This window comes from Cyprinus carpio, chromosome B25 (genome assembly GCF_018340385.1).
Source record: "Cyprinus carpio isolate SPL01 chromosome B25, ASM1834038v1, whole genome shotgun sequence".
Lineage (NCBI taxonomy): Eukaryota > Metazoa > Chordata > Actinopteri > Cypriniformes > Cyprinidae > Cyprinus > Cyprinus carpio.
This window is the reverse complement of record NC_056621.1, coordinates 10,187,263-10,214,444: the sequence shown is the minus strand read 5'-3', so window position 1 is coordinate 10,214,444 and position 27,182 is coordinate 10,187,263. Positions and strand designations below refer to the sequence as shown.

At 36.7% G+C, this 27,182-nt stretch overlaps 1 protein-coding gene across 2 annotated transcripts; it reads right to left on the bottom strand.

The window, feature by feature from the left end:
* Window positions 1-2,209: 2,209 nt before the first annotated feature.
* On the bottom strand, window positions 2,210-27,182 carry LOC109087123 (SNF-related serine/threonine-protein kinase-like). 2 transcript variants are annotated; one of them, XM_042752767.1, is made up of 6 exons: window positions 27,050-27,182; window positions 16,036-16,713; window positions 6,982-7,123; window positions 4,290-4,502; window positions 4,063-4,179; window positions 2,210-3,918 (listed from the first exon to the last, which is right to left on the bottom strand). In XM_042752767.1, exons 2-6 carry the CDS (start codon window positions 16,622-16,624, stop codon window positions 2,748-2,750), a joined length of 2,232 nt encoding a protein of 743 aa, XP_042608701.1. In that variant the 5' UTR covers window positions 16,625-16,713; window positions 27,050-27,182; the 3' UTR covers window positions 2,210-2,747. The 2 variants fall into 2 exon arrangements, with proteins under 2 accessions (XP_042608701.1, XP_042608700.1); XM_042752766.1 differs by lacking the exon at window positions 27,050-27,182 and adding an exon at window positions 23,610-23,863.

The window sequence follows — 27,182 nt, the reverse complement described above, 5'->3', positions numbered from 1 at the left end:
CTCTTGTCTCCTCTGACTGCTGGTACTATAAATAGTGTTCTGTTCTTGTCTGTGCAGCCAAAGACAGAACAGTTAGTATGTTTTGCTCAAATTTTCACTATGGCATTAGAGCTGGTACACCGCTGTCCCTTGCAAAATCAAAATGAAGTCACCATGGCTGTAAATTTACAGATTAAGGGGCGTTAAAATTATAATGAGATCCCTTTTCCACGTCCCCAAGGGAGCGAAACCAGACACGCTCGTTTTCTCAGACGATTGCAGAAAAAGGCTTAACAAAACAAAGTTACTGGGTTAACCTATATCACATTTCCTTGGTTGGTAGATGCACCGGGGACCTGATTATAGCACTTAAAACCTGGAAAACTCAGTTTTCATGATATGTCAACTGTGTGATATATGTGATGTAAGTGGCCTTGAAGAAACTGATAATAAATATTCAAATGGATTTAAACTGAGAAAACCACATCATATAGTAAACAGCCATACATGAAGATCACTGTGGTCTAGTGCTCTAATTCTAATAAAAATAGGACAACACAAGTTTACAGTTTAATCAGTTTTAATAAATAAATATAAAAATAAATTAATCTCATTGAGACACAGTCATAGTTTTAGTAAGGGTCAATGGGACTTTAGACAAACCCAAATCCAACGTTCGCTGTAAAGCAATTACAGATGCTTTGAAGGATGGAGACCCATGTCAAATGAGAAACATCAAAATAAAAATAAAATAAAATGCTGATTACAAAAATTATAGTGCATGTCTGGTTTTACGTATATATCACTCTGCCCTCTGATTGGTCCAGAAGGTTTTACTTATAAATCATCCAAGGCCAGGATTGCTGTTCCTTGATTAAACATAGAATGGGAATGAAAATTTGAATCTCAGAAATTATGGATATGTAATCTGTCTCTATAGGCCTATATTTCTTGCTATCTCTCCCTAATACACCCCTTACATTATCTATTCTTGTGCATTTGGTCAAGCTTATCTGTGGTGCAAGATTTTGCAAACAAAAATAAGTGTATTTGACATTTGCACTTTCATTGGCTACAGTATGTGACCAAAAACAATTGATTCACCGGTGACAAGTGCACTACGTATAGCACAGAAAATTACGAACATGTGAAGTGACTGAATAGCTTTGACGTCCTTTAGAGTACCAAAGTAACAGTAACCATAGTCACATTTGCTATCTAAATGATTATGTGATGTTTCTAGGCTGTTTAGGAGGTAAAAACAACAGTAACCGCTAGCTTCACTCATGCCATTGCAACATAAGAAGGCTGGATTTTGTCATTGTACATTTTAAACTCAGCTACGCTATTTAGCGTTACATTAGCATACAGCTCTTCAAATGTATTTACAACTATGACTCAAGAAACTATATGACCTTTTTGTCAGTCACCAAACTAGTGTCATCAAACAGCTACGTTCACTGAATAAGATTTAAAATGGAAGGGTTGAAATGTTTGGTATGTATACGGTGCAAGGGTCAAAATACAACATCATACCATACAATAGCATAATATGTCCAAAAGAATATATACACTGTACATGACTGGATATTTCAAACAGCTTATCCCCTTACAACATATGTTAAAGGTGCACCCAGAGGCAGATGATTAAACAAAAATAGACAGGATGTTATGTAATTAATCTCCCTTGCATATCTCCTTATGTAAAAAAAAGTGTCTTTGTCACCATCTTTCCTAAAAACCCTTAATAACTTTCTAATACTTGATATAAGCGTCATAATATTTCCAAGAATTAGCAGTTTTAAAACAAACTGTAAAATATAGCTCCAGGAAGACCAGTCTTCTGTTTTGTGTAATATTATGTATATTTCACAAAAAGTGTCTCGTCATAATCTCTCTGATTAATCTCTGTTTGAGCCCTCTTCTTATTTTTTTGAAAATAAACAAGATATACTTAGCATCTTTCCCTGGTCAGTCCCTTGCTCACAAAATGCTAATGCTATGCTAAGCTGTTTTGATTTAGCATGCTCTCATAACCATGCACCCAGACTGTCACTGTTCGCTATCAGTGTGGCAAAGAGTTCTGCTTCCTGTTCCACTGCCTGAGGCTAAAGATGCTAGCATGATACAGTGGTGTGGGGAAAAACAACAAAGCCACAGCATGCAACTTCTTACAAGTTTTGACATAACACCACAGCCTCACACAAAACTAAAAAAAAAAAAAAAACAAAAACCAAAAACGTCAGGACTACTAAACTGACTGGACAGCTAGTTCTTAAATCTAAACATCCACTGTTGTGATTGTTCATTGTCTGTTCTTGTGTTGGCTTATTATGTGTTGCTCTGAAGCATGGTCTTCACCCACTCGCTAAGTGATATGACTAAACTCGGTGGAACTCTTATTGTAGTAAAGATTTTACAGTGCAAAATGAGAAGTTATTGAATTAAAGCTCCTACGCTAGCAAGACATACAATATTTCTAATGAAAGTCTCTGAGATAGCACAGAATATAGTGAGCAGTGTCAGTAGATACAGGTATACACAGCATTGCCAAGAGGTTAACTGTTTTACAGGAAAGCAGCAAGGAATGCTGGGTTGGGAAAAAAAATAAAGATATACAATAAGTAGATTGTGTGGAAAAGCACCTCTGAGGTTACAGTATGAGGTGAGACACACATTTTCTTTAATTGTCTGAACAACTCCAGAGTTGTAGAGGTTGGAAGGTTTCGGTTGGTATCAGTTTGTTCCTTGATCTCTGGATACAACCTCTACAACACATGGCAACAGTTGTACTGTGCAAATGGGAGGAGCTTCTCTTTAGAAGTGGGCTGGATGTTGAAGGACAAGGCTTTTTCACAGAGAGGGAACTGCAGCAGACGTTCTCGCAAGTTTACGTTCTTGACCTTGTTGGGATCAGCCCGGATAGCAGGGTCAGTATTTGTGTCCCTGGTTCCCTGGAGGCCCTTTTGTGGTTTAGGCTGTACCTCCTCAGGTTTCTCGACTCCACCCGCAGTCTTACGCATCTCCACCCCATCAGGACCCAGGTCCACACAGTGGTTCCTTGGCAGGGACCTCGGGGAACCACAAGGGGTTGACACCACCCCAACTTCAAGCAGTCGAGATTTGGCTAGAGTGTTATTGTTGTTTTCTAGCGTGTCCTTCGAAGGTTCACACTGTCCCCAGCAGCACTGAACAACATCTAGTCTGGGAGGTGGTGGAGGTTCATCTATATTTGGACCTTGAATTTGTTCTCCTTCTTGCTCATCTAAAGACAAGCTAAGGTGGGTGAAAACACCCATGTCCCTTTCTCTACCTGGTTGCTCTGTGTGCTTTAACTCTTTCACATGGGCTTCAGAGTTTGGGGGCATCTGTCCTTGATGTTCTATGGTGCCAGAAGTGATGTTAGATACTGAATCCGAAGGCTTCTTCTGCTCTTCCGTGATTTCCGACCCTTCCTCAAGTTCCCCCTCCTCAGCCAGCGTTTCACAGTTTCCCATCACTTTACAAGACGGCCTCCCTGTTCTCCTCTGAGTCTCTGATTGCAAAGATGTCCTAGAGGGTTTCAACGAGAGATCCGTTGAAGGAAGTGGTGCCACCTCAAGTTTAATCTCATCCCTGTTCTGCTCGTTTTCATCATCCTCATCCTCTTCTTCCTCGCAGATCTGCTGTAAGGCTCCAAGGCTCTTGACAGTAGGTTGGTCCGGAGGTAGAGGGCGCAGACCGAGGCTCAAGCAGGGAGCCGTGCTGCAAAAGTCACTGAAGGAGTTGTCATGACGGTTGGGTTTGGGAGCCAGCAGGTCCCCGGATTCACTCACACCACGTCGGACATAGCCAGAAGACAGAGAACCGAGAGGCACTAAGGGACCCAGAGGTGTTCCTCTTAGTGTATCTGTCTGGGGAGCTTGGCTCACCAAGTCCAGTGGTTCTGACATGGGTCTCCTGTAACAGAGCCAACAACAGTACTCAGTATTAGGAACCTGCGTACCAAGGGTTATGTGGTAAGATTATCTCTACCGCCCAAGAGGATAAAACACCTTCAGATTCAAAATGATCTATGATATGTTTAAGAATACTGGGACTTACTGTGTATGTCTTTGTTCAGGAGAGAGACTTGACTGCTCTTGCTTTTCTCGAAGGAGTCGTTCTCCAAGCAAGTAGTACGTGGCTGTGATGTGGTTATATCTGTCAGCCTCCAGTGCTCTATCACAAAATATGCATTTGTATAAACAACTTACTTAATGCAACTCTGAAGAGGCCAGGCTATTCTGAGACCAAAAGAAAATATCCAAGAAGAATAAAGAGATACCCACTCCTGAATGGCATCTCGGTCAGCAATGCTGCCACTCGTCATGGCCTGCAGTATGAACTCGTGCTCCTCGGGTAACAAACTGCGGTGGGAGGTGAGCGGGGCAGCTGTGTACCCGGCAGGCGAAGGGTCAACACCCTGCAACCAAGGGTGGCCCTCTATCTCTGTCAGAGATGCTCGTTTAGCCGGATCCCTCTGTAGCATACGTGAAATCAAACTGATAGAAAAAAGGGAAAATAAGAGGAGAGAATGATGAGAGATTGTTATTAGTTTTTTACCAGAGCAGAACGAGAACATCAGACATGACCTTCTGTCGGGGGAAAAAAGAAATAAGAAATATCCCATCTTCTCAAACAGGCTTGATTTTGTCACCCTTCATCACTCTTGCCTCCATCTCACTTCATTTCGGTCTCACTCTAGTTACAATTTTCATACTTTCCTTTTCTAGCAATCTTAATAAATATTCTCCGCCTAGCTGACAGGCGATGATTGCATAGGCGCATCTTGCCATCAGAGGAGACGGAATGAAAAGGAAGTGCTTATCTTGCTGCTGATTAATATTCATGAACACCTGCAGAGAATTGGTGCTTCAGTGAGGCGAACGGAAAGAATACGGAATTGGTTGGAACTCTTGCGATCCAAGCTTGTGTGTGTATGTGAGAATGCACTGCACCCAGCTTGTTTATTCAAGGCATTTGAGTGTTTTATTTCACTGCGGTACTGGCACACATTTCTGAAAGGTGCATCTCACATGGATGACCAGCAGGGGGAGATATTTTCCATTTCCAAGTGTGTTTTTTAGATCTCTCTCTGAGTACTTGTGTTTATAATCCCACATGCTCAATTGGCCTTGAGTCTCTTGGTGTATTTAACCTCAAGCCCTTAAATAGCCGCGAGGAAGGGCGGGAAAAAAAAGGTGAACAGCAAGATGAAAGTCTGCCTGAAGACTCAAGTGTTCTCCTCTAAGAAAACCCTTCCCAATAAAGGAAGCTTTTGATTGTGGTGGAGATCAGTCACTATGTTTGGCTGTGCAGCCAAGCCCAGATGTCTAACACACACTCGTACACACTCTCTTACACAACTGACTGATTCAGACCTAAACTCAAGCCTGAGAGCTGTTGCTTTGGGAATGTTCTGACAACAAACAGCCTGGAATAAACCCACTTAAAAATAACTTCACTCTGACAAAAGGTAGCCTTGTGTAAAAACTGGTCACTATAGAGCTGCAGTGAACACACTTAAAAGCAGGCTTGTGAGCCATTTAGAAGTGTATTGAGAATGTTTTGTATGTTATGATTAAAGTTTACACATAAATGGAATTACAAGAAATTTGTGTTTTTAGTAATACTTTTTTTTCTGCATGAATGAAAATTTTATATTTAATAAATGTTTTCGGTGGACTGTAGTAAATTAAAGTATATCCCAAAAATTGTGATATATATATTTCAATTCAAATCCAAATACCAAATCATGCCTAAGCCTTCTTAAGAGCATTACAACATTATGATTCAAATAATATACTAAAGCTAAGTTAAGAAGTCAAGCGTCTAATCAATCTGGAAAATCTAGTTAAAGCCCTTATGAAAAGAAAAAAAAAAATGAGGGAGTTGCCATGACCCGTCACTTTCATTATCCGTCACCTGGCCCAAGGATGGAAATTCTGTGTTTCTGTCATAACTTGCTCCTAAATCTAACCTCCAAGAACAATTGCCAAACCAAACAGAAGCCTTAAATTGCTTGCTCAAGCGTCATTTAGAGAATCACAACTTGTGATTGGCTGGCACAAGCCAGTGTAAACAGATAAAGTACAGTATGCTCAGATGGGCTGCGGTCTACATGTAGGTATGAAGTTTAGCATGAAAGTGGTATTAACTGGAGTGCGAGGGAGTGGTGTTTGAGAGGCTATGAGAAACTACATCCTGCCAGTTCTCAGAGAGAGAAAAAAAACACCACAACAAAATACTGTTCCATTGGCACACGGCTGTCAAGGACATCTTAAAAACTAGTCTATTTACTCAAGCATGTTTATGTGGGCATGCATCAGATCAGGTCTTTGTGGAAAGGGTTTTACCAAAGTCATGTCCTTGGTTATATTGGTTTCCAGAAATAGTGAACTCAACAGCACCAGCATGGAAAGAAAAGACCATTGATAAATGACATCTGCTGACCCTAAAGAAAACACTCAGCAGGTTTAATAAAACGTGTTACATAATGCCCAACTACTGTCATGCTGAAGAGAAGACTATTTAGATATTAACACAAAAACATCTATTTCTGTCGTGTTTCCTGGTGAATACATTAAAACAAGTTTCATTTATGTCAGAAGCAAAATTGCTTAAGATAACATTGTTGTAACTTGTTTCCAAATAACAAGTCTTAAATAAAATTCATACCCCAAATGTTTTTTCTTGTTTTATGCATAAATGGAATGAGGTTCATAAAAACAAAATATGTTGTCGGTAAACAAGTCTTATATTTAATGCAATTAGTAAGTAAATGCACAATAACCTCCAGCCTTCTGGATTAAATCTGAAAAATGTTATGTAAATGCACAATAACCTCCAGCCTTCTGGATTAAATCTGAAAAATGTTATTAGTTGTGTGAGTCTGAGGAAAATCAAAGCTCAGATGACATACGAAAAATGTTATTAGTTGTGTGAGTCTGAGGAAAATCAAAGCTCAGATGACATACGTACTCTTTGCATTCTGGAGAGACGTGGTTTGGCACAGTGTAGCGACAGTCCATGATCATGATGAGGGTCTCGCTGTCATTGGCCTCTTGAAAGGGTGGGTGTCCACAGACTAACATGTAGAGGATCACACCCAGTGACCAGATATCTGAAAGACACAATAACAGACTTGAACTCAAATATCTCTTATTTATTTGCAACATTTATTTGTTTTACATGCAGTCCAGGATCCAAATTCTGGAAAAAAGTAGACTAATATAATATAATAAATACAATTAATAATATAATAATATTATAATATAATTATAATATAATATAAATATAATATAATATAATATAATATAATATAATATAATATAATATAATATAATATAATATAATGACTTTAAGTATGTCTTTATATTTAAATATCTATTCATATTTATATTAATATTAGTGCTATATCACTATGATTTTGAGATACAATTATAACCAAATCAAATATTTACACCCCTAGAGAGAAGTGTAATAGGATTTGTACAGAAAAGAGGAAGAAACATGTCAATGGTTTTTATCCAACATGGTCCTCATGTGACACATGCTCACATTATCAAAACTAACTAATACACGAAGAGAGGTTAAGTGAAACTAAAACGTTAATAAAACCAGCCTTAACCCCTTCAACAGATTCAATGTATGTCCTCAGACAATAATTAACTCACTTAACTAATCATTAATCACCATTCTAGACCATAAAGATGGGTTTCTGACCAAAATGACCCTGAAATTGTTTCCCCATCCAACTCTGTCAACCAAGGATCCCAGGAAGTCTAACAGAACATCATGAACCAAGAACAAGAAGTTAACAGGACATGAAAAAGAGAGAAAAGTAAGAGAGGGGGCGAGCGAGTCCCACAATAGACGTGTTTGTTTTAGTGGCGTACTTTTCCACCGTGGCATTCCAAGAATACAAACTTCCTCTTTTACTTTTTTTTTACTTGTGTGATATGTATAGAGTGTGTGTTGTGGGGGGTGGCACGTACATATGGGTGAGAGGTCTAAGCTTTTCTCTTTTAAAATAATAGGATCGGTTTAGATTTCTTTGGTTAGATCACTTATTTCAGATTCATAACATTTGATTTAACCTTGGATTTTCAAAAGGAAAGAGTACTGAGAATGCGCTCATTTATAGTTTTGGTCTAGTGCGCTGACCTGACCAGCAGTTAAATACGGCCGTGATATTCTTGGAGTTTCATTTTGGTGAATGCAGAAACTCAGAAAAGGCCAGAGGATGAATGGAAAAATTAGATCCTCTGATATTAGTTTATTTAGTTTGAGTTATTTTAGTGCTTAAATAAAATATATTCAAAAACCTTATCTAGTTTGCACTTAGTTTATTTCAGGTATTTTTTTTATTCAACTAACAATTTTATTTTAATTAATAATAATAATCACTTATGACCCACCTTGATTACTTCATCATCATCATCATAGTTACTAATAAAACTAAATACATTTACACTATTAACGTGTTACATTTATTATTATTATCATTAATGATCATTAATAACACTCAAGATTAAAACATTAAATTATATATTATTCAATTATGTATCTTTTAAATAATAACAACAATAATAATAATATAGTACTAAATAAAACAAAACACTTGAGTCTTCTTTTAACGCTTTATTTTAGATTTATCACCAACAGGACAAAACAAAAGTGTTTCGGCTCTTGGCCTTCTTCAGTGCGTTGAATAATTCAGTTCCTCCATCCACTTTTTAAATCATGAATTATATTGACGTCATCATTCACTAGGCAATGTGAAGTCTCTAAAAACACACATGTACACTACATTCCATTCAAATGCAAATGTTCACATCTATCACTACTTTACATAAGATGTGATTACATCCATGGCTATAACGATTCATAGAGGATCCAATATTTATAACAGTTTCACAATTAAAAAATATTAAGTGTATATTAATATTTTAAATATGAATAAATAAAATATAGCGTGGAGCAAATGGCTTTTTGTGATTTCTTGAACTTTCCCATTTAAACAACAGCTTCAAATCTGACATGCTGTTCTCAGTGTGTGTGTGTTTGAGGATAAATTCTGTGTGAAAGAGCATCTACTGTGTGAAACAGAGCAAAGGATCAGCGTGAGAGACAGTCCAGAGAGACAGCATTGTCCAAGCAGTGTCTTTAACTGCTCTAACAATAAGCCCTCTCTTCTGCTCTCTGTACTGTGTGTTCCTCCACAGATACATACAGACAAACATGAGCGCTACACAAGCGCCAGTAGCAATTCAAACGACAAAAAACACACAATTAGTTTTGGCGAGTGATTTAGTAAACATGGCATTAAATGAGTTATAAAGTCCAAAATAATCGTAAAGAGTTGTGAGAAAACCGGATATATGTCAGATATGCATCATGCACGTCAGATTTTAAAGAGAGCGCAGCGTTAAATGGAAACTTGCTGAAATCTGTCATTGATGGAAATCACGGAAAAGTAAAAGAGAAATCACTCGACTGTGTAAGTTGCTGATTAACTTTTGTAGCTTGAATAAAGATTCAAAAATTAAGACAATATATTAATAATCAATTAGTCACGATTAATTACAGAAAATGTGTGATTAATCAGTTTTTTTTTTTTGATTGACAGGCAACACAAATGTTAACCTTGCATAGACATTGATGTTGGTAATATTAATTAATTTTACTTCTGAATATGTATATTTAATTTCAATTTGAAACATGAAAAGATCGGGATGGCCCTAACCTCCTTGGCCCCCTTCAAATTTTAAATTCGATAATCTGGCCCTCAAATGAAACTAATTGAAAAGCCCTGTTCTATAGGTTAAAACTGCATAAAAATCATGAGATCCTTGATTAAATAAGTGCATTAATATTATATCTAAACCTTAATTTTAGTACTCAACAGATTTTCTTAATTAAACTATCTTTAGCATTTATCCATCACAAATATAACATATGAAATTGTTTCTTGTAAGAAAACCCGCCTTGACAAATAATGTTATGTGTGGAGGTGGCAGAAATGAGTTATTAATATATTATATCTTGTTCCATCTGCACACCTCTCTGTGTGTGAGTGCCATGTGACTACAGTTTACACAAAACACATTAAACACAATGAAGGCAAACAAGGAACTGCTGTGTGTCGATCTGTGTTGAGGTTACATAATGTGACAACTGTGTGAAATGTCTCGAGACTTGAGGGTTTGAACAGATTCTAAGATTCTAGGATTCTAAGGATCCCAATTATAGTAGACAGCAGAATCTCTATATCTATATAAAATCTATAGCCTATAGTACTGGAGATATAAAATAATAGTAGAAATGCACTGTTTTGAATTTTAGAATCTTATCTTTAGAATGTTTAAAATCTTTGAAAATTATCTCCAATATGGAATCCTAGGTTTTTTGTTTTTTTTTTAATCTATAGAATCTTGAATTTTGAAACTTTAAATCTTTAATAATTTTGAAATCCTTATATTGAAATCAACTGATTTTTTTTTTTTAGAATATTCGGACATCTAGAATCTAAGAAAATTACATTACCATTCTTTTTTTTTTTTCGGTAAGACTTTTCATGTCTTTTTCATGAAAGATGTTTCTTTTGCTCACCAAGGCTGCATTTATTTGATCAAAAATACAGCAAAAATAGGAAAATTATGAAAAATTACTACAATTTCAAAATTTTCTATTTTGATTTATTTTAAAATGTAGTTTATTCCTGTGATGTCAAAGCTGGATTTTCAGCATCATTACTCCAGTCTACAATGATCACACCTTCAGAAATCATTCTAATACGCTGATTTGCTTGATTTGAAACTTTTCTTAATATTATCAATGTGGAAAACGTAATATTATTGCTTAATATTTTTGTGAAAATAGGAAAATTTACATACATTTTTTTCTGGTTTCTTTCCTAAATAGAAAATTCAGAACAGCATTTATTTGAAACAGAAATCTTTTGTAACATTACAAATGACTAATGCAGAGTAAGACTGCATGTTGGAGAAGGTATGTGTTATCAGTGAAGTGTGTGTGTGTGTGTGTGTGTGTGTGTTTGTTTGTATTTGTAAAATGTCCTTGTCTCTCCCAGCTTATCTATCTCAGAACATCTCTGATCAGCAGTGTCGACAACCTGAATCCCAGTGACACTGAGCTGCTTCACACAAACACACACACACGCACACGGTGATGCCTTTCCATTGACTTCTATTGTTTTTGCAAAGAGCTAGATATTTTCTAACCCTAAACCTACCCGTCACACATATTTTCTGCATTTTATTTATTTTTTAACATATTTATTATTTTTATCAAACCATTTTCCTCATGAAAATGTGAGGACATTTGGTCCCTACAAAACCTGTATGCATTCAAATGTTGTGTTTTGAATAGAGTACCAATTACAGCTTAGATGTGTGTGTGTGTGTGTGTGTGTGTGTGTGTGTGTGTGTGAGCTGGCACTGAGTGACTTAACTCTTGTTAGTGGATTAGAGCCGAGCAGCTGATTACTGACTATGTATAAAACCTCTCATTGAGTTAATGAATATTCAGCCGTCCACACACACACTGGCTCAGGCTCAGGCATGCACAAAAAAACAAAAAAAACAAAAAGAATAAAGGAAATATTTGCACACACATACAGTGGAAACGGGACCCTTCTCTGTTCACTCGTTCAAATATTAGATATCAGAGAGGTGTTCTACTCTTTCCCAGCTCTCTCTCTCCTGCTACTGAGGTTAATGGCATCAGCTTGACCTAGAACTGCTAGACAAGAAGGCTTTCCAGATGAAGTTTCAGATGCCAGCCTGTGCCCAGAAAACTTCAGGAGCTGATTAAGCCACCAGGCAGCGGGCCACAGTGTCAGACGACGGGCATTCCCATGCCTTCACAAGCAAGCAGACTAGCACATGAAATGTAAAAACATAACAGCTCGGGATGTTTTTGATTAAGTCTCTATTTTTGGTGCTAGCCAAATGTCATTAGGCACTTCCAAGTAAGTTGCTAATTTGCATTTTATAATAGAAAAATAAAAGTATCAAAAGGGACGATAAAACACTTCTCATATCTGTTGTCACTGATGACAAAGACCTAGACCTATTATTATTAATCATTTATTATTTTTATATTCTTTTTTGTTTTTTATTATTATGTTCCTGTGGCTCAGTGGTAGAGCATTGCGTTACGGGGCAAGAGGGTGTGGGTTCGCAGGGAACACATATTAGATAAAAAAATGTTATCCTGAATGCACTGTAAGTCGCTTTGGATAAAAGCGTCTGCTTAATGCGTAAATGTAAATGTATTATTGTTGAAATAATAAATGTCAATATTTCACTTTTAATTTTTTATTATAATATTAATAATTATATGTTTTAATTAAAATAGTGTTTATTTTATAGTGCAATGTAAAAGTATTTACGGCTTTCTCATGAATTTCTTCATTTTCAAACATTATATCATGAAGCTTTTTTTTTTGGCCGGAAAACCGCACAGAGACTGCTCTTTTGTTGACAACAAGACTTTCTGATTTGCTTCAAGTTTAAGAAGATGGTCAACACATGTTGTGGTCTCAAATGCACAAGGGATCTAAACTCAGAGCGGATGCACAGATAAAGTTCATGTGAAGCAGCATTTACTGTGAACCGAGAGACTAAAAACGGCATACCATGAGCTGTCAAATTTCAAAATTATGCTATAGCTTATTGCTGTGATTTATTCTGAATAATTGTGTAGCCCTACAAACGATATGCGTCCAATTCTACAGTATTTTACCTGAGAAGCTAGCTAAATTAGCCAGATGCTAACATGGGCAAGTTGTGCGACATGCTCTCATCTTCAAAAACCATGAATTATACGGTGTCAGGAACCATTGGGAGTCAAATGAGCTTGTTTCACCAGAATGACTCAATGTATTCAGGCTTATATGCTAACTGCTAAACTACAGCTATAGGAAAGCTTCTCCATTGCATTTATATGCATGTTTACTGTTCCTTTTGATTGACCCAGTAAGTTAAACATCTGTAATGCGTGACTACTCAGCCCTTATCTGCTCTAGTTCTAGGCTACCGTGGATAGATTTCGCTTGGAGAGAGGTGAGACAAGCCCTCAGGTTCACACGCTTCTAGTATGCCAGTATAGCCTCCTTTGCACGCTTTGCTGGGTCTCAGCAGAGACTGACCCACTTTGTGCAGATCTAATCCTGGCATTACTGTCCCATCCTCACATGATGCTCTGGCAGAAAATATCATACAAATATGATATTAATAATGTCAGAGCAGAGGAGCGGAAGGGCACACATGGCAGCTCTGCACACATCTGTGCTCTAGAAATCCCTAGATTCTCCCTAGACAAGAGAGAGACAGCAAGAGAGACAGACGGGTTTAGTGTCAGCCCTGTAAGTCTTCATCCTCCGGTCTGTGTCACAACGTTAAGCTCAAGTGTCCTCTAAAGTCTGTCTGTCTTTCATGCTCTCCACCTCTCCTTCTCTGTATCTGTCAAAAATGAGTCTCCAGCTTCATTGTTCGTCATGAGCGTTGTGTTTTTAATACAGTGTGCCAAGCTAAAAATAGTTAGCAAAACACATCCCTAGATCCCTACATTCTGTTCTATTCTGTTGCACTCCAACTATTTTTGAACAAGAACTTGAGTTGTATGAATGTGCCCTAAGAAACACAACAGATCAGGGTCAGGAAAACCCAAAATTGGCCTAATTATTTCAATTTTCACTAAGACCAAACTAAGTCAACTAGTCATTCGGGCAACTTAACAACTAGTCACTTTTGAAAATATCATGAATGTCTATTTTAAATCTATAAATCATTAGATCTTTAAAATCTTAAGTCTATGAATCTTTTAAACTATAAATCTCTAGAATCTGACTCTTTGAATCAATTTTGAATCTTTAAATCTTTAGAACCTTTCGAATCTGTGAATATATAAAAATTTTAATCTATGAATTTATACAAATTTTTGTAAACTGTGAATCTTGCAAACTATGAATCTTTAGAATCTCTAGATGAGAATCTTCAGATCTTTAGAATCTGTGATTTTAATATTTTAATCCATGAATCTATAAATACACTGTATGAATCCTTTCAGCCCTTGTATTTTTAAAACCTTAATCTTTGAAATTATGAATCTTTAGAATTTCTGAATCCATGTTAAAACTATGAAGCATGATGAATCAATGAGAATTTTTAGAATCTTTAAAAAAACTATGAATCTTTCAATCTTTGGAATCTTAAACTGTACCTTTTTTTATAATCTTTAAAATGTATGAATCTTTGAATCTATTTTGACAATAAATCTTCAGAATTATTACAATTATTAGAATCTTCAGAATCTGTGAATCTATAAATATTCAGTTCTTTGAAATGGAATTTTGTAATCTTCAAATTGTTTAGAATCTTGGAATTCTAAAGATTGTTTGGAATATTTGCAATCTTGGAATGTTTGGAATCTCGGAATCACTGGAATCTTCGGAATCTTAGAGTCTTTATAATCATTTGAATCTTAGAATCTCAGAGCTGTGAAATGGAACAGTACAGAGTCTGTGCTTAGCTAATATCTGTGCTTCTAGAAAGCTCCTCTGAACTGGAACAAGACAACAACAAGAAAGAGAGAGAGAACAATTTGTTGTCAGTCCTGTTACTCTTCATCCTTCTGTCTGAGTCAATGTTAAGCTCAAGTGTCCTCTAAAGTCTGTCTCTCTGCTTGCCCCAGTCTCTCTCTCATTGAATCTCTCTCTCTCTCTCTCTCTCTCTCTAAATCTGCTTTCTTCTCATTTCTCCCCCTCTCTTTTGCTGTACATTGAGTCTCCGGAGCTTAATAAGGTGACTGGGTCTGAACAATGGAATGGATGATGGATAGAAGGAACGTGAGTTCATGGCTAGCCACATTCATCCTCCAAACAATTTTCAACAAGAAAGTCCCAGACCAAAGCACTGCCTGACACAACAGAAAAATGTACAACAGGCAGCAAAAACATTCTATACATCACTGTGGTCTGATAATATGGGGTTTTAATGGACTTAATGTCAATGGTGTTTGGAATCCATTTCACTACCCTTAATTTTCTGGATATTCAATGAGAATTTTCTGCAGGGACTCTGATTGCTGTCAATTGAGTCATGTTTAGGTCTGACCTGACACAAATCTCCTAGATTGACCCCTGCTAGAGCACAGATGTGCTGTTCATTCAGTAGAAGATTTGGGCTCGGCAAATGGCAGCGATTAAACCCATAAGAGGCATAAGGGGAGAGGAGAGAGGAGGATCAACTGGAGGAAAGCGAGGCATCCCGGTGATCTTGTGACACAGACATAGAGTCTGATGTGCAGGACCATGCGCCTCTGCGATTTAATCCCTTGGCAGATTAGTTTGACTGCGCTGCATGTAAATTAAGTGTCCGAAAGAACAGAATTTAGCCCTCTACTGAAGACTGCTTGACTGAATAAAAGGACACACTTGCAAACATATACTGTATATATAGAAAAGAAATTGCTAATCTTTGGAATCTTAAAATCTACAAATCTTTGAAATTATGAATTTTAAGAATCTATGAATCTTTAGGATTTAAAAAAAATGATTAGAATCTTAAATCCATCAATCTTTCAATGTTTGAAATCTTAAAAACTATGAATCTTTGAAAATCATTAAGCTGGGAAGAGAAAGGACATTTTTTAAACTTAACTCTGATTGTATTTGTGTGAAGGAAGAAAGTCATATACCTAGGATGGGTTGTAGCAAGTAAATCATTGGGTAATTTTCATTATTGGATGAACTATCTCTTTAAATCTATGAACACTTGAGACTACAAATCTTTCATTCTTAAAATCTATGAATCTTCAGAATCTATGAATCTTTCGATCTTGTGGGTGATTCTGAATGGGAATTTGCTCAAATGTGTTTATCAGGGATTTTAAATGCATTCTGATTGACTGGCTGAATGAAACAACACACTTGGAAACAGACAGAAGAAGAAAAACTGTGATAGAAGAATTTGTAGGAGGTGCAAAAAAGACAGTTTTTTCACTTACCCACTGCTGGAGCGTCATACTCTTCGCCTAGCAGTATTTCTGGGGCGGAGTATGCTAGTGAACCACAGCTGGTCATCAACATGGTCCCTGGCTGAAAGTGGTTACTGAAGCCGAAATCTGTCAGCTTCACTGTCCCCTGCTGCCTGAAGAACACCACATTCTCTGGCTTCAGATCCCTGTGGACAACGTGCAGACGATGGCAGTAGGATATCGCTTGAATGATCTGCGCAAAGTGCACTTTCGCCATGTCTTCGGCCACTCCGCCTTCGTGACGCAAGATGTAATCGTACATGTCACCTCCGTCGCCCAACTCTAGAATGAGATACAGCTTGGTCTGTGTATCGATAACCTCATACAGTCGAACTACGTTGGGGTGCTGGACAAGTTTCATGCAGCGGACTTCTTGAAGCAAGTGGCCAGTTGCTAAGTCATCAAGTTTTGTCTTGTCGATGACTTTGACTGCTACTAATTGGCCTGTGAACACATGACGGGCTAGTTTGACCACAGCAAAATGGCCTTTGCCCAGTGTGCGGTCTAGGTCGTATAAGCCGGCTATCTTGCCCTCATAACCGCTTTTGGTGGCAGCCATTTTGGATCAAGCAGTGGAGGTTCAGTTGAAGGATTGGGCTCTCTTACCAGAGGGAGCTAAAGGAAACTGGAGCTCTACTGAGACATCACCTGTGGAAAAACAAAAAAGATACAGATAGTGAAGAAACAACACTGTATAAATATTAGAACTAGACTTAGATATAATGACATTTTACCTCATGTACTGTGAAATTTATCTAAGTAATGATACTTGCTAAGACAAGAACACCTTAAAAACCACCCAAGCAACTGCACAGGAATGTGTTAATAACCATAAAACAGCACTCTCACTTGTGTGGTACGGCTTAATAGAACGGTAAAAGTTTTCCGTATGGCATCAGGCTGGAAAACCCTTTTAGGAATCTTTAAGTAGAGGGGATGTAGTGCTCTACATATAGAGGCGAACTGCACTTGACTTTCACATACGCAGCATTACTGTAGAGGAGAAGGCGAGTGTGTGAGCACAAGGTAAGCTGTCTAACAGGTTTATATACTGATCTTAAGTGTTTGCTCAAGAAAAGACGAGGTCTATTGGTATTTGCCTGTAAGAATGCCAGACACTGATCTTAAAATCTTTCGCTAACGCCCCCCCCCCCCCCCCCCCCAAACACAATTGTCTCAGAATCAAATGACTATTATGGACACAGAGCGCTTACTTCGTAGTACAACAGTTACTTAGCAACAGTAGTTACTATTACTAAGAACTCCAAACAAACCCACCCTGTTACTTAACATCCTCTATTATCAGACTTATAGGGAGGGACAATAACTGCATGCCCAAGCACGAATATGGCTGTCTACTACAAATTCAGCCGAACCTATAATGCATGCTAAGACAAAACCCATTCAGTGCTGAAATTGCATGACATTAATTTTGATGTCACCTATTGAATTAGACAAATCTTTTGTAATTTCATTGTATCATGCAATTGGCAAACATTTGTAATGAAGAAACATTTTATTTAAACAGTTGATATACATGCAAATTTAAGAATTTAAGGAAATTTAAACACAATAAGTTAAAATCCAAGCAAACAAAACGAAACAAAACAACCCCCCCCCAAAAAGAGACACTGCAGCACAAGAAAATAAACAAAAACAAACGAAACAAACACACAAAAAGCACAAAAAATAAAAATAAAAGCAAAAGAAACTAAAATAACCCCCCTCCCAAAAAAAAGAACACAAAACAGAATAAAATAAAATAAAATAAACTCTCATAGAGATAATTGAGGGAACACACACAAAAAAAAAAACTTACAGATAAATATGCTCTGATGGATTGGACACAAAGAGAGGAGTGGAAAAAGAGGGGAGTGAGAGGAGAGGAGTGCATTTTGGGACCTAGCGTCAGAGGAGTCAGGTGACAGATGCATAGCACAAATGGTGTAGATCAATACCTGTAATACGATATCTTTATTAGGGGGTGTGAGCGATGTGTGTGTGTGGTTTGATGAAAGGATCTGAATAGTTAATGACCAATAATAGAGGTTGAGCAGGCTACTGCTGCTATGATGCCCATGTTATTGTTAACTAAAATTAAAACCAAAACAATTTTTTTTTAAATATATATACACACATATATATAAATATACAGTTAGGTGAAATTTTGACTTTGCATCCAACTGAAAATAAGTAAAAATAAAAATAATAATAATAATAAGCACTGAACTAATTAAAACTGAAATAAATTGTTCAAATTACATATTTTTAAAACTAAAAAAAAATTAATAAATACTATAATAGTGCATAAATAATACTGTAATAACAATGATGCATGCTCACACTCAAGCACACACATGAAAATGAAGTGTACTCAGAGCTTTTCTTGTCTGTTGAAATCAATGCTGCTAATAATAACATGCCCTGATGGACTGAGGGTTTGTGGTCGATCGGTACACAATTACACAAAAATGTTAATATTCACGAATATCTCACATATGCAAATATTTATGCCCCACATACACATTTGGTTTAAGAAACCTGCATGTGATATGTTGTGTTTTTAAAGCAACAGCTCACTGAAAAAAGAAAACCTTCATTTTATGGAAAAGAGCAGCGTGAACATTCTTCATAACATTTTCTTTTGCGTTTCCCGAAAGAAAGAAAAGTAGGTTTGTAATTCCATGAGGGTGATTTAAATGACTGAATTTTCATTTTGGGGTGAATTATTCACATGTTGGGTTGTGTCTAATTCAGAGCTTCCTGCTTCTGACACACTGCTGAGCAAAACTTTGATGTTTCGTTGCCTTTTGTGAGATGTATTTATTTAGTGGTTGAGACCGAAAGAAAAACAGAGCTAGATGACAAATGAAAGAGCAAAAACAGAGTACAAGAATGTAACAAAGACCGGTTGGCCTCCATATTGAGGAAGGATAGGGCTGTCCACCCTTTCCATGTTCAGCTCTATCATTTACAAAGCATGGCAGTATTTCCTAAAGGGAGCAGGGAGCACACATGGTGCTTCCTTCTGATAGTGTTCAGGCAGACACCCAGCATCCGTAGTTTAGGACGACTCTCACAGTTGCACAAGACGCATACATGCTAACATACGCAGACATGGCATTTCCTCGCCTTCCTGCGAGCGAGGAACTCGCACGTCGAGGAGATGGGAATCCAGCAGGCTCAGCATTTCTGCAAGAAAATGTCTGCTGCCTGAGACGCTGGGTGCGGGTGATATCTTTTGTCTGTCCGCTGCACGAGCATCAAAGGCAAGAAAACAGACCCCGACTCATTTGTACGCCGATACAAGACACACAAACCCGTACACGGGGCTGTCAGGAGGCACCAGGGGAGAGGTGTGAAAGGATGAGTCATCCCGCTTTCCTTTTTGGAGGAGGGAGGTCTGATGGACGAGCAATGTGAAGAGATGTGAAAGAGATGCAGAGTTGGGGAGAATATAATGGGGTTTCCTTTAGATATGATCTCATCGCCCCATGTTCCCATCATGCAACATTCATGGCTATGAGGTCAGCGTGGCGCAGTGGGAGCTTGCGTGCCTGCTGTTCAGAGTGCATTAACATGTACACTTGCACAAACGGTAAAACATTTAAACCTCTGGTCTATCAGGAAAGTACATATACTAGCACCAACATAGAGAGTGGGTCTGAAATCTACGTACGGTCATTTTTACAATCTGCGTACCGACAAACCATGATTCACGAATAGTTTTCATTCAATAATTTTTGAAACTAATTTTAAAAATTTATTGTAAATTAAGAAAAATTTTACAGGACATGTATGCCAAAAAACATACCCTTAGACTTTGAAATTTTATATATAGATATTTAGATTTTTACAAAGCGTCATACGTTTACTGGTCATTAAATGCAGTAAACGAAAGGTTCTTCGGAAAGCCCTTAAATGGAAATGGTTTGGGCGGGTTTTATGCAAATGACAAATCTCAGACACGCGGTCACTCATTTAAAATAACAAAATCAAGAACAAATTCATGTGCATATGCAGGTGTTGTGAATTGGGTCGAAATTTTTTGTGAGAGGTTCTCCCGTGAGTACAAATATGAAATAATCCACGCATACTGGGGGAGTATTTTAAGGGCACATTCCTGACTGTTCTAAAAAGGTAGGTATCTACACCTGTAATTACAGGAACACTCCACCGTTTTTTGAATAGGGCTTATTCACATTATTTCCTACATTTAATAAAATGCATTTTTGTGTCAGTGCATGCACTGGGTCGGCGTTAGCTTAGTTAGCACAATGAATGGAATCCTTTGTTGCCAGCTAGCATGGCCTTAAAAAAGTGATCAAAAAATTAAAAAAACCCACACCTAATTACTTCACTCTGTGGCCTGCGTATTCACAACGAGTACAAATAGCGATCCAGATTAAACACTAGGCAATTTTCCTAGGCAGATATTGACTTGGGACTATATTATGGGGAAGCACAGGCGAAGCACTGCTACTTCGGCGCAGAGATATCACGCAACACATGAAATCCCACGACTTCCGTCAACATACCACAGCGTGCAAACAGCGTCAAAAAAACAGAAGAAGAAGAAGAAGAACATTAGGGCTACCTGCACCGAGTGGTCTTCGGCTTCGTCATGTGTTGCGTGATATCTCTGCGCCGAAGTAGCAGTGCTTCGCCCTAAGCAGCAGTGCTTCGCCTGTGCTTCCGCATAATATAGTCCCAAGTCAATATCTGCCTAGGAAATTAGTGTTAATCTGGATATTTGTACTCGTTGTGAATACGCAGGCCACAAGAAGTAATTAGGTGGGTTTTTTTTAATTTTTTGATCACTTTTACTCAGGCCTGCTAGCTGGCAACAAAGGATTCCATTCATTGTGCTGCTAAGCTAACGCCGACCCAGTCAAACTAAAACCAATGCATGCACTACAAAAAATGCATTGTTCTAAAAAGGTAGGTATCTACACCTGTAATTACACCTAATAAACTGGGAATTTAAGGGCACATTCCTGACTGTTCTAAAAAGGTAGGTATCTACACCTGTAATTACACCTAATAAACTGGGAATTCTCTGATAGCTACAACTTGTATCACCTGGCGGCCACAGGTGATACAAGATGAGGTGAAAACAGGTGAAAACAGATTCAGCCTATTTAGGTGTTGATAGTGTTACGCATAATTCCGAGTCTGAGTGGGTGAACTGAGTAGAACATCACATGTTGTCTTCTCGAAATTACGGTGATTAATTACAACATGGCATGAATGTAGCATAAGTTACCAAATTTAGTCCAAATTCAAAGGAAGTGTAGAATCTGGGAAAGCAATACCAGAGTGCTTTGCAATTAGCTTGAAGATTGAGTACAATGTGAGAAATGTTAATTTTAAAACATATTTGTTGTATTCCACTGGTCTGGACGGACACATTTGACCACTGAGCCGACCATTTGACGTCTTTCTATAAATAAGTCTATAAATAAGCTAAAGTTAATTAAAAAAAAAAATCTCTAGGTTATTTTTCACATTTATTATTATTTTATTTGTTTTATAATTATGATGGAAATTATTTATAAATATAATTTTCTTACCTAATATTTGTGGACAGTGCTTAGAATATCGCATTTAGCTTTGCTAATGCTAATGGAAAACTCTACTGAAAAAAAGGCAAGTCAAGTCTATAGTGCGCAATTTGTTGCTGATGTAGAATGTTACAAATTTGTCACTTATGAGGTTACATGGCTAACAGGATGCTAGAAAGTAGCCGTCTATATAGGCAGCAGACACTGAGGTTGTTTCATTTAAGTACAAAGCCCATGTGGTGACTTTATAATATATGATTGGAATTGGAAGAAAGTTGGTCTCTATAATGTAGGTGAAACTTGATCTAGGTGACCTGCACTCCCCTCTTGTCATGATTCCATCAGGCATGCCTTGTGATAGAGCTGTTGTGTCTTAGGACACTACTGTGACACACACACGCACACGTCTTCTCCTTTTTAATCTGAGGCACAAAAAAATCACTATGAAACCCACAAACTTGGTAGTTTGCCAGCACTCGCACACACCATATTCTTGCACATATGCTCACACACATGCATGTGCACACAAACAAACACACTGCTGAGTCTAGGACTTTGGCTGCATGTTATATATTCACACACTCAAGTATTTACAATGATGCATGGAAGACCATATAGATAACAGTCTAATGGCTTTACCCAGCGTCCTTTGGATCGTATTACTAAGAATTTCACCTAGTATTCCATTTCAATTCCACAAAACCTCTCAGTTCAACACTAACAACTCGGCTCCTCAATGCATCTTTGTTATTTATCAGTTTTCATTGTCACAGGATTCCCACACTTATGGAACAATTTCTAGCTCATAAAATTTGAATAAATATATATATTATAGCAAACACACAAATTTCAATATTTCAAGAACTAGAAATATATACACTACAATTTTACATATTTCTAGCTCATGAAATACTTCTAAAATAATGAAAATGCTAATGAAAGAAATGTGTATGTATCATGAATGTATTTTTATTATATTTTGATATTTCATAAACTAGAAATATATTATGCATTATAGCTAATATTTAATAAAAATATAATAGAAAATATAATAAATGCAATTTATACATTTAAATACTTCATGAGCTACATGGATATAGAACTATATGTATTTTAGCACATAAAATATATAATACATATTTTACATACATATTAAAATTATTAAACGTATATAATTAACTGTAAATATACAATTCATATTTCTTAAACTATGAAATGCTCTTTGTGAGTGAAAAGTTAAAGAAATTTACTAATGACCTTAAAATTCATTCAAATTTCCATGACCTTAGTTTAGACCATTTTCTATTTTGATGTGTTTTATTGTCATGGCAAATCTTTGTACATTCATATTACCAAAGCATTTGCAGTTTTGCTGCATGCAATCAACTTGTAAAACAAAAACAGACATACTAGATTAATAATATAAAAAAAAAGAAAGAAAGAAAAACCAATCCAACCCTTTCTGGTTCTCTGTTCTTGTCTGTCTCTGTCTGGTTTTCTTTCTCTTACCTGCTGTGTGCCATGCTGTCAGATGCCCCTGGATGTCTCCAGGGCTAGGACTACATAGAGCAGAGGATAGGGTGACTTCCATAATGAGTGTGTGTGAAGGAGAGAGAGAACCGAGATGCAGGCCAGCACAATGCAATGCCTCTAACCCAATGTTTGTCTGCCAGCCAGATCAAACTCATCTTTATCATTCAGTCTCTCTAATACCAAAAATAACCTGCCTACTATATAAAATGACACATTTCAAACAATAACTACATACATAAAATAATTAAAATATCCATTATTAACCATAACACAAACAATAACATCAAACTATTATACTCTGGCACGCTTTCAATAATCCAAAATGAAACTCAATGGAATTAAACCCTGCATTTACATCCTACATATAAATCACTAAGGACGACTTCAGTATTCAACAAATAGGCTAGTTAAATACATCAAACGCATTTGTATTCTATAATAACTTACCATATAAAGTGATACGCAGCGTTTCAGGCGTCTATATGTAAACAAGCATCCGTTGGAAATATTCTCAGCTTCCCTCGCGTATTTTTCTGGAGGCTAAACAAAAAATTCGCTCCCTAACGTCTTCAAACGTCCGCTCACTGTTGTTTTTATTAATAAATGATGCCCGCTGTCCGACCAGGACGAGGCATGTAGTGGTGCGCGCGTCGCTCCGCAGTGCTCTAGCGCTCGAGCGCTCTCCCTCCTCTGACGTCAATGCATTCCAGCTAGAGTGAGTGAGGGAGAGAGAGTTGAGGCTGGGCCACACGAAATGTTTCTGAAGTCTCAAGAACACTATTATGCAACTGACTATAATGAGGTGAAGGGACCGAATGGAAAACCAGCACTCGGACTGACATTCCGCTCATTTATGTGCGGTCTGGATCACTTTAATGTCAGAATGTATATGCAAATAAACCGACTCACTTTTGCAGTCTGAGCATTCTTAAAATGCCTGTAATGAACATGCAGGGTGCAGGCAAATTGCGAAAGCAACTGAAGAATGAAATAGTTTTTGTTAAGCTTGCAGTAAAATATGGCTGTTGCAAGTTTGTCAAACTATAAAATGTTAAAAAATGCTGTTGGGTGTCCCGAGTTCGAATCCAAGGACTTTTCCCAATCCCGCCCCCTACTACATGTACCTCACTCCCACTTCACTTCCTGTCAGTTCTGATCTGTATTATCCTAATAAAGGCAAAAATGACAAAAAATAAAAAAAAATAAAAAAAAAAATCTTAAAAGAAAAACAAAAACTCTAAATGGTGTTCTTTCTAATCATCAGTGAATCTATCACTAAAATTTATTACCGTTTCCACAAAAATATTACGCAGCAATATTTCACTGTTTATTTTTGAATAAATAAATAAATGAATAAAGCCTAAAACAAACAATCATCCCAAACACAGGATGCATCACAGAAATCAAAATGTTATTGAAACTAGCTGTTTTAATTTCAACAGTCATTTAATTTTTAAATTGTAATGATATTTTAAAAATACACTGTTTATTTTGAAAGTATTCCATGTCCCTCAGTCTGTCAGTTCCCATTTCTACATAAACATTTCAAAAAAAATAAAATAACAAAATCCAAAAAAAAATAAAAAAAACACTAACCCACAATAATTAAAATACTCTAATTTATCCCATTTCTACAAATACATTTCTATAAAAAAATCAAAAAAAAAAAATACAATTAAAATATCTATAAATAATACATTACTTATTTTTCACTTAAAACAGCAAAATATTTAATTATAATTAAATTCTCTATAAATAAGGCATTTCATATAGTTTTTAATTATACTTTACTTTGAAAAGATATACATTTTCTGTATTTGGTAAGGTAACTTACAGTTAACCCAATGACTGGCACTTTTACCATCTTATTTGCTAAAATTAGTAGCATTTTACAGTGCAGATTTATGGAGCTTCTCAGAAAACCCATCAGGTCACTATGTTTGCCCAATGCACTTCTCAGAAGTGCATGGCAACTTTGTGATACAACAAAGTTAAAAGTTTTAATAACAGCGGCTGAATGGGTTTTTATGAGGTCAGAGTAGTATATTAAAAGATTTTAAAGGGGGAAATAAGAGGTTCATTTGGGAATTACTATTATTATTTTTACATCACTGCGATGTCTGGGACTCCAGACGTAGAATCAGTCTCAACAGGTCATGAAGGTTAATGTGGCAGATACTGTATACAAGCCAGATCAGAAGACATTCTTAAGATTCCAGAAGACTGGGGCAATTGATCAAGATTCCGTTCACTCACTTCCTTTCTACGCCAAAGCTGACTGACTGACATCCTCAAAACACTGGAGTCAAGGAGACTGTGTTGTCATCAAAACACTCTGTCTGAGTCACATTTAAACAATCAGAAAATAACATACAATGAATAACACAAGCCCTTCCGTTAACTCAGTTTACTTGCATTGTTCATCTCTACATATTTACTACGTCAAGAATAAGCGTTGGTCAAACCACATCCATGGGGGTTTTATTAGAAACAGGTTTGACGATGATCAAGTTGGAAGTTCTTTGCAATGAGTGTACGCTTTCATCTGTGTTAGTCAACACAGGCACAATGTAACTATTAAGAGGAGAGAAAGACAGACTCTGCCCATGGGGAACAAATGACGTTCGTACATGGCGGAGAACACACTGGTGGTTACTATGGGAACCAATGGCGTAACTTGTCAGCCCGATCTACGCAGGTTGCAAAGCCCACCGGATTTTCATCTAGACTTGCATATGAGGGTGCATTAATATGTAAATTCAAACATACACTGACAAATTAATAAAGGTCAACTGAACTGATTTAACTCAACCTTACAGTACCTGGGGGCATTTCTAGTTTGAAATACATGGACACTCTTGCACAATTTCATCATATGGGTATGATTGTGAATTTATATTACCTGTCAAAAATGCTGGTTCGAACAATGACAGCTTCCCATGTGGCCTATTTTTGTTCATTTTATTGCATAAGCAAAGAAAAAAATCTTCAAGTTCAAAATGGAGTTTAATTTCAAAACTAATTATAGTCTTCTTAAGTCTTGGGACGTGTTTTTAATTTTGATTAGCTTATGAAATGGTGCATCAGAGTAGGCCTATTAGTTTTATATTGGAAGACAAAAGCAGAAACAGTTATTGTTTTATAACATTTTATAATAAGTAGCCTAACAAAATAAAATAAACTGAGAAATTCTTAAAAAATAAGTATCTGTATTGCATTATTTCATTTTTGGACAAACTGTGTACATGATGCTGATGTCTACTGAATTGTCAAAACAGAGTACTTCCTGTGTGATGTAGTACTGCCACCTTGTGGCTTCTCTAATAACTTTTCAACGACATTGCAAAAATTCGGAGGTTTATATAGTATTGTCGCATGTACAGTACTTTATCACGTCTGAAAACGTAATAGAACATTCCTGAGACTAGAAAATAAACGTATTACGTTATACTGATCCGGAAGAAAATTTTATATAAATTAAACAACTGACTCTGTGTATAAAAGCTTAGTTATTTTGTAACTTTTGTAAGGAGTAGAAAATGACCTTGCTCAGGCAAGCCCTACGCTTCTCTTCTCCACTGCTGCCGTTTATTTGCAGGAGGTGCAGGACATATTCTACTCAGGTAAATCTGGGATTATTCCTGTTTATTGTTACATAATTCTTAGAGATAGAATAAAGACGTGGTCACCAAGGGCTACAGTCTGTTCACGCGGATAATAAAGTACAATAAATATTTAATATATTATAATATTATATCAATTTATTATAAAAATAACTAAATTTTCAAATAAATATTACAAATTTTATATATATATATATATATATATATATATATATATATATTATATATATATATATATATATATATATATATTTATTTACTTACGTGTCAGCAGAGAGTCCTGTAAAGATTCTGTATATTTCTCTCATGGGTTATTCTAGGCTGGAGCCGTCAAGCGGGTCATTTCAGCGTTTCGCTCTGTTAGCGGAGATGAAGGGGTGTCTGTGGGCTCAGCTGT

Excerpts from the sequence above, each read along its gene's own strand:
- LOC109087123 (XM_042752767.1), bottom strand. The coding sequence starts at position 16,624 with ATGGCTGCCACCAAAAGCGGTTATGAGGGCAAGATAGCCGGCTTATAC. Across the intron at positions 7,124-16,035 it reads GTATGACGCTCCAGCAGTGG|ATATCTGGTCACTGGGTGTG; the intron begins GTAAGTGAAAAA and ends TGTGTCTTTCAG. Across the intron at positions 4,180-4,289 it reads GACCGAGATGCCATTCAGGA|AGCACTGGAGGCTGACAGAT; the intron begins GTGGGTATCTCT and ends ATTTTGTGATAG.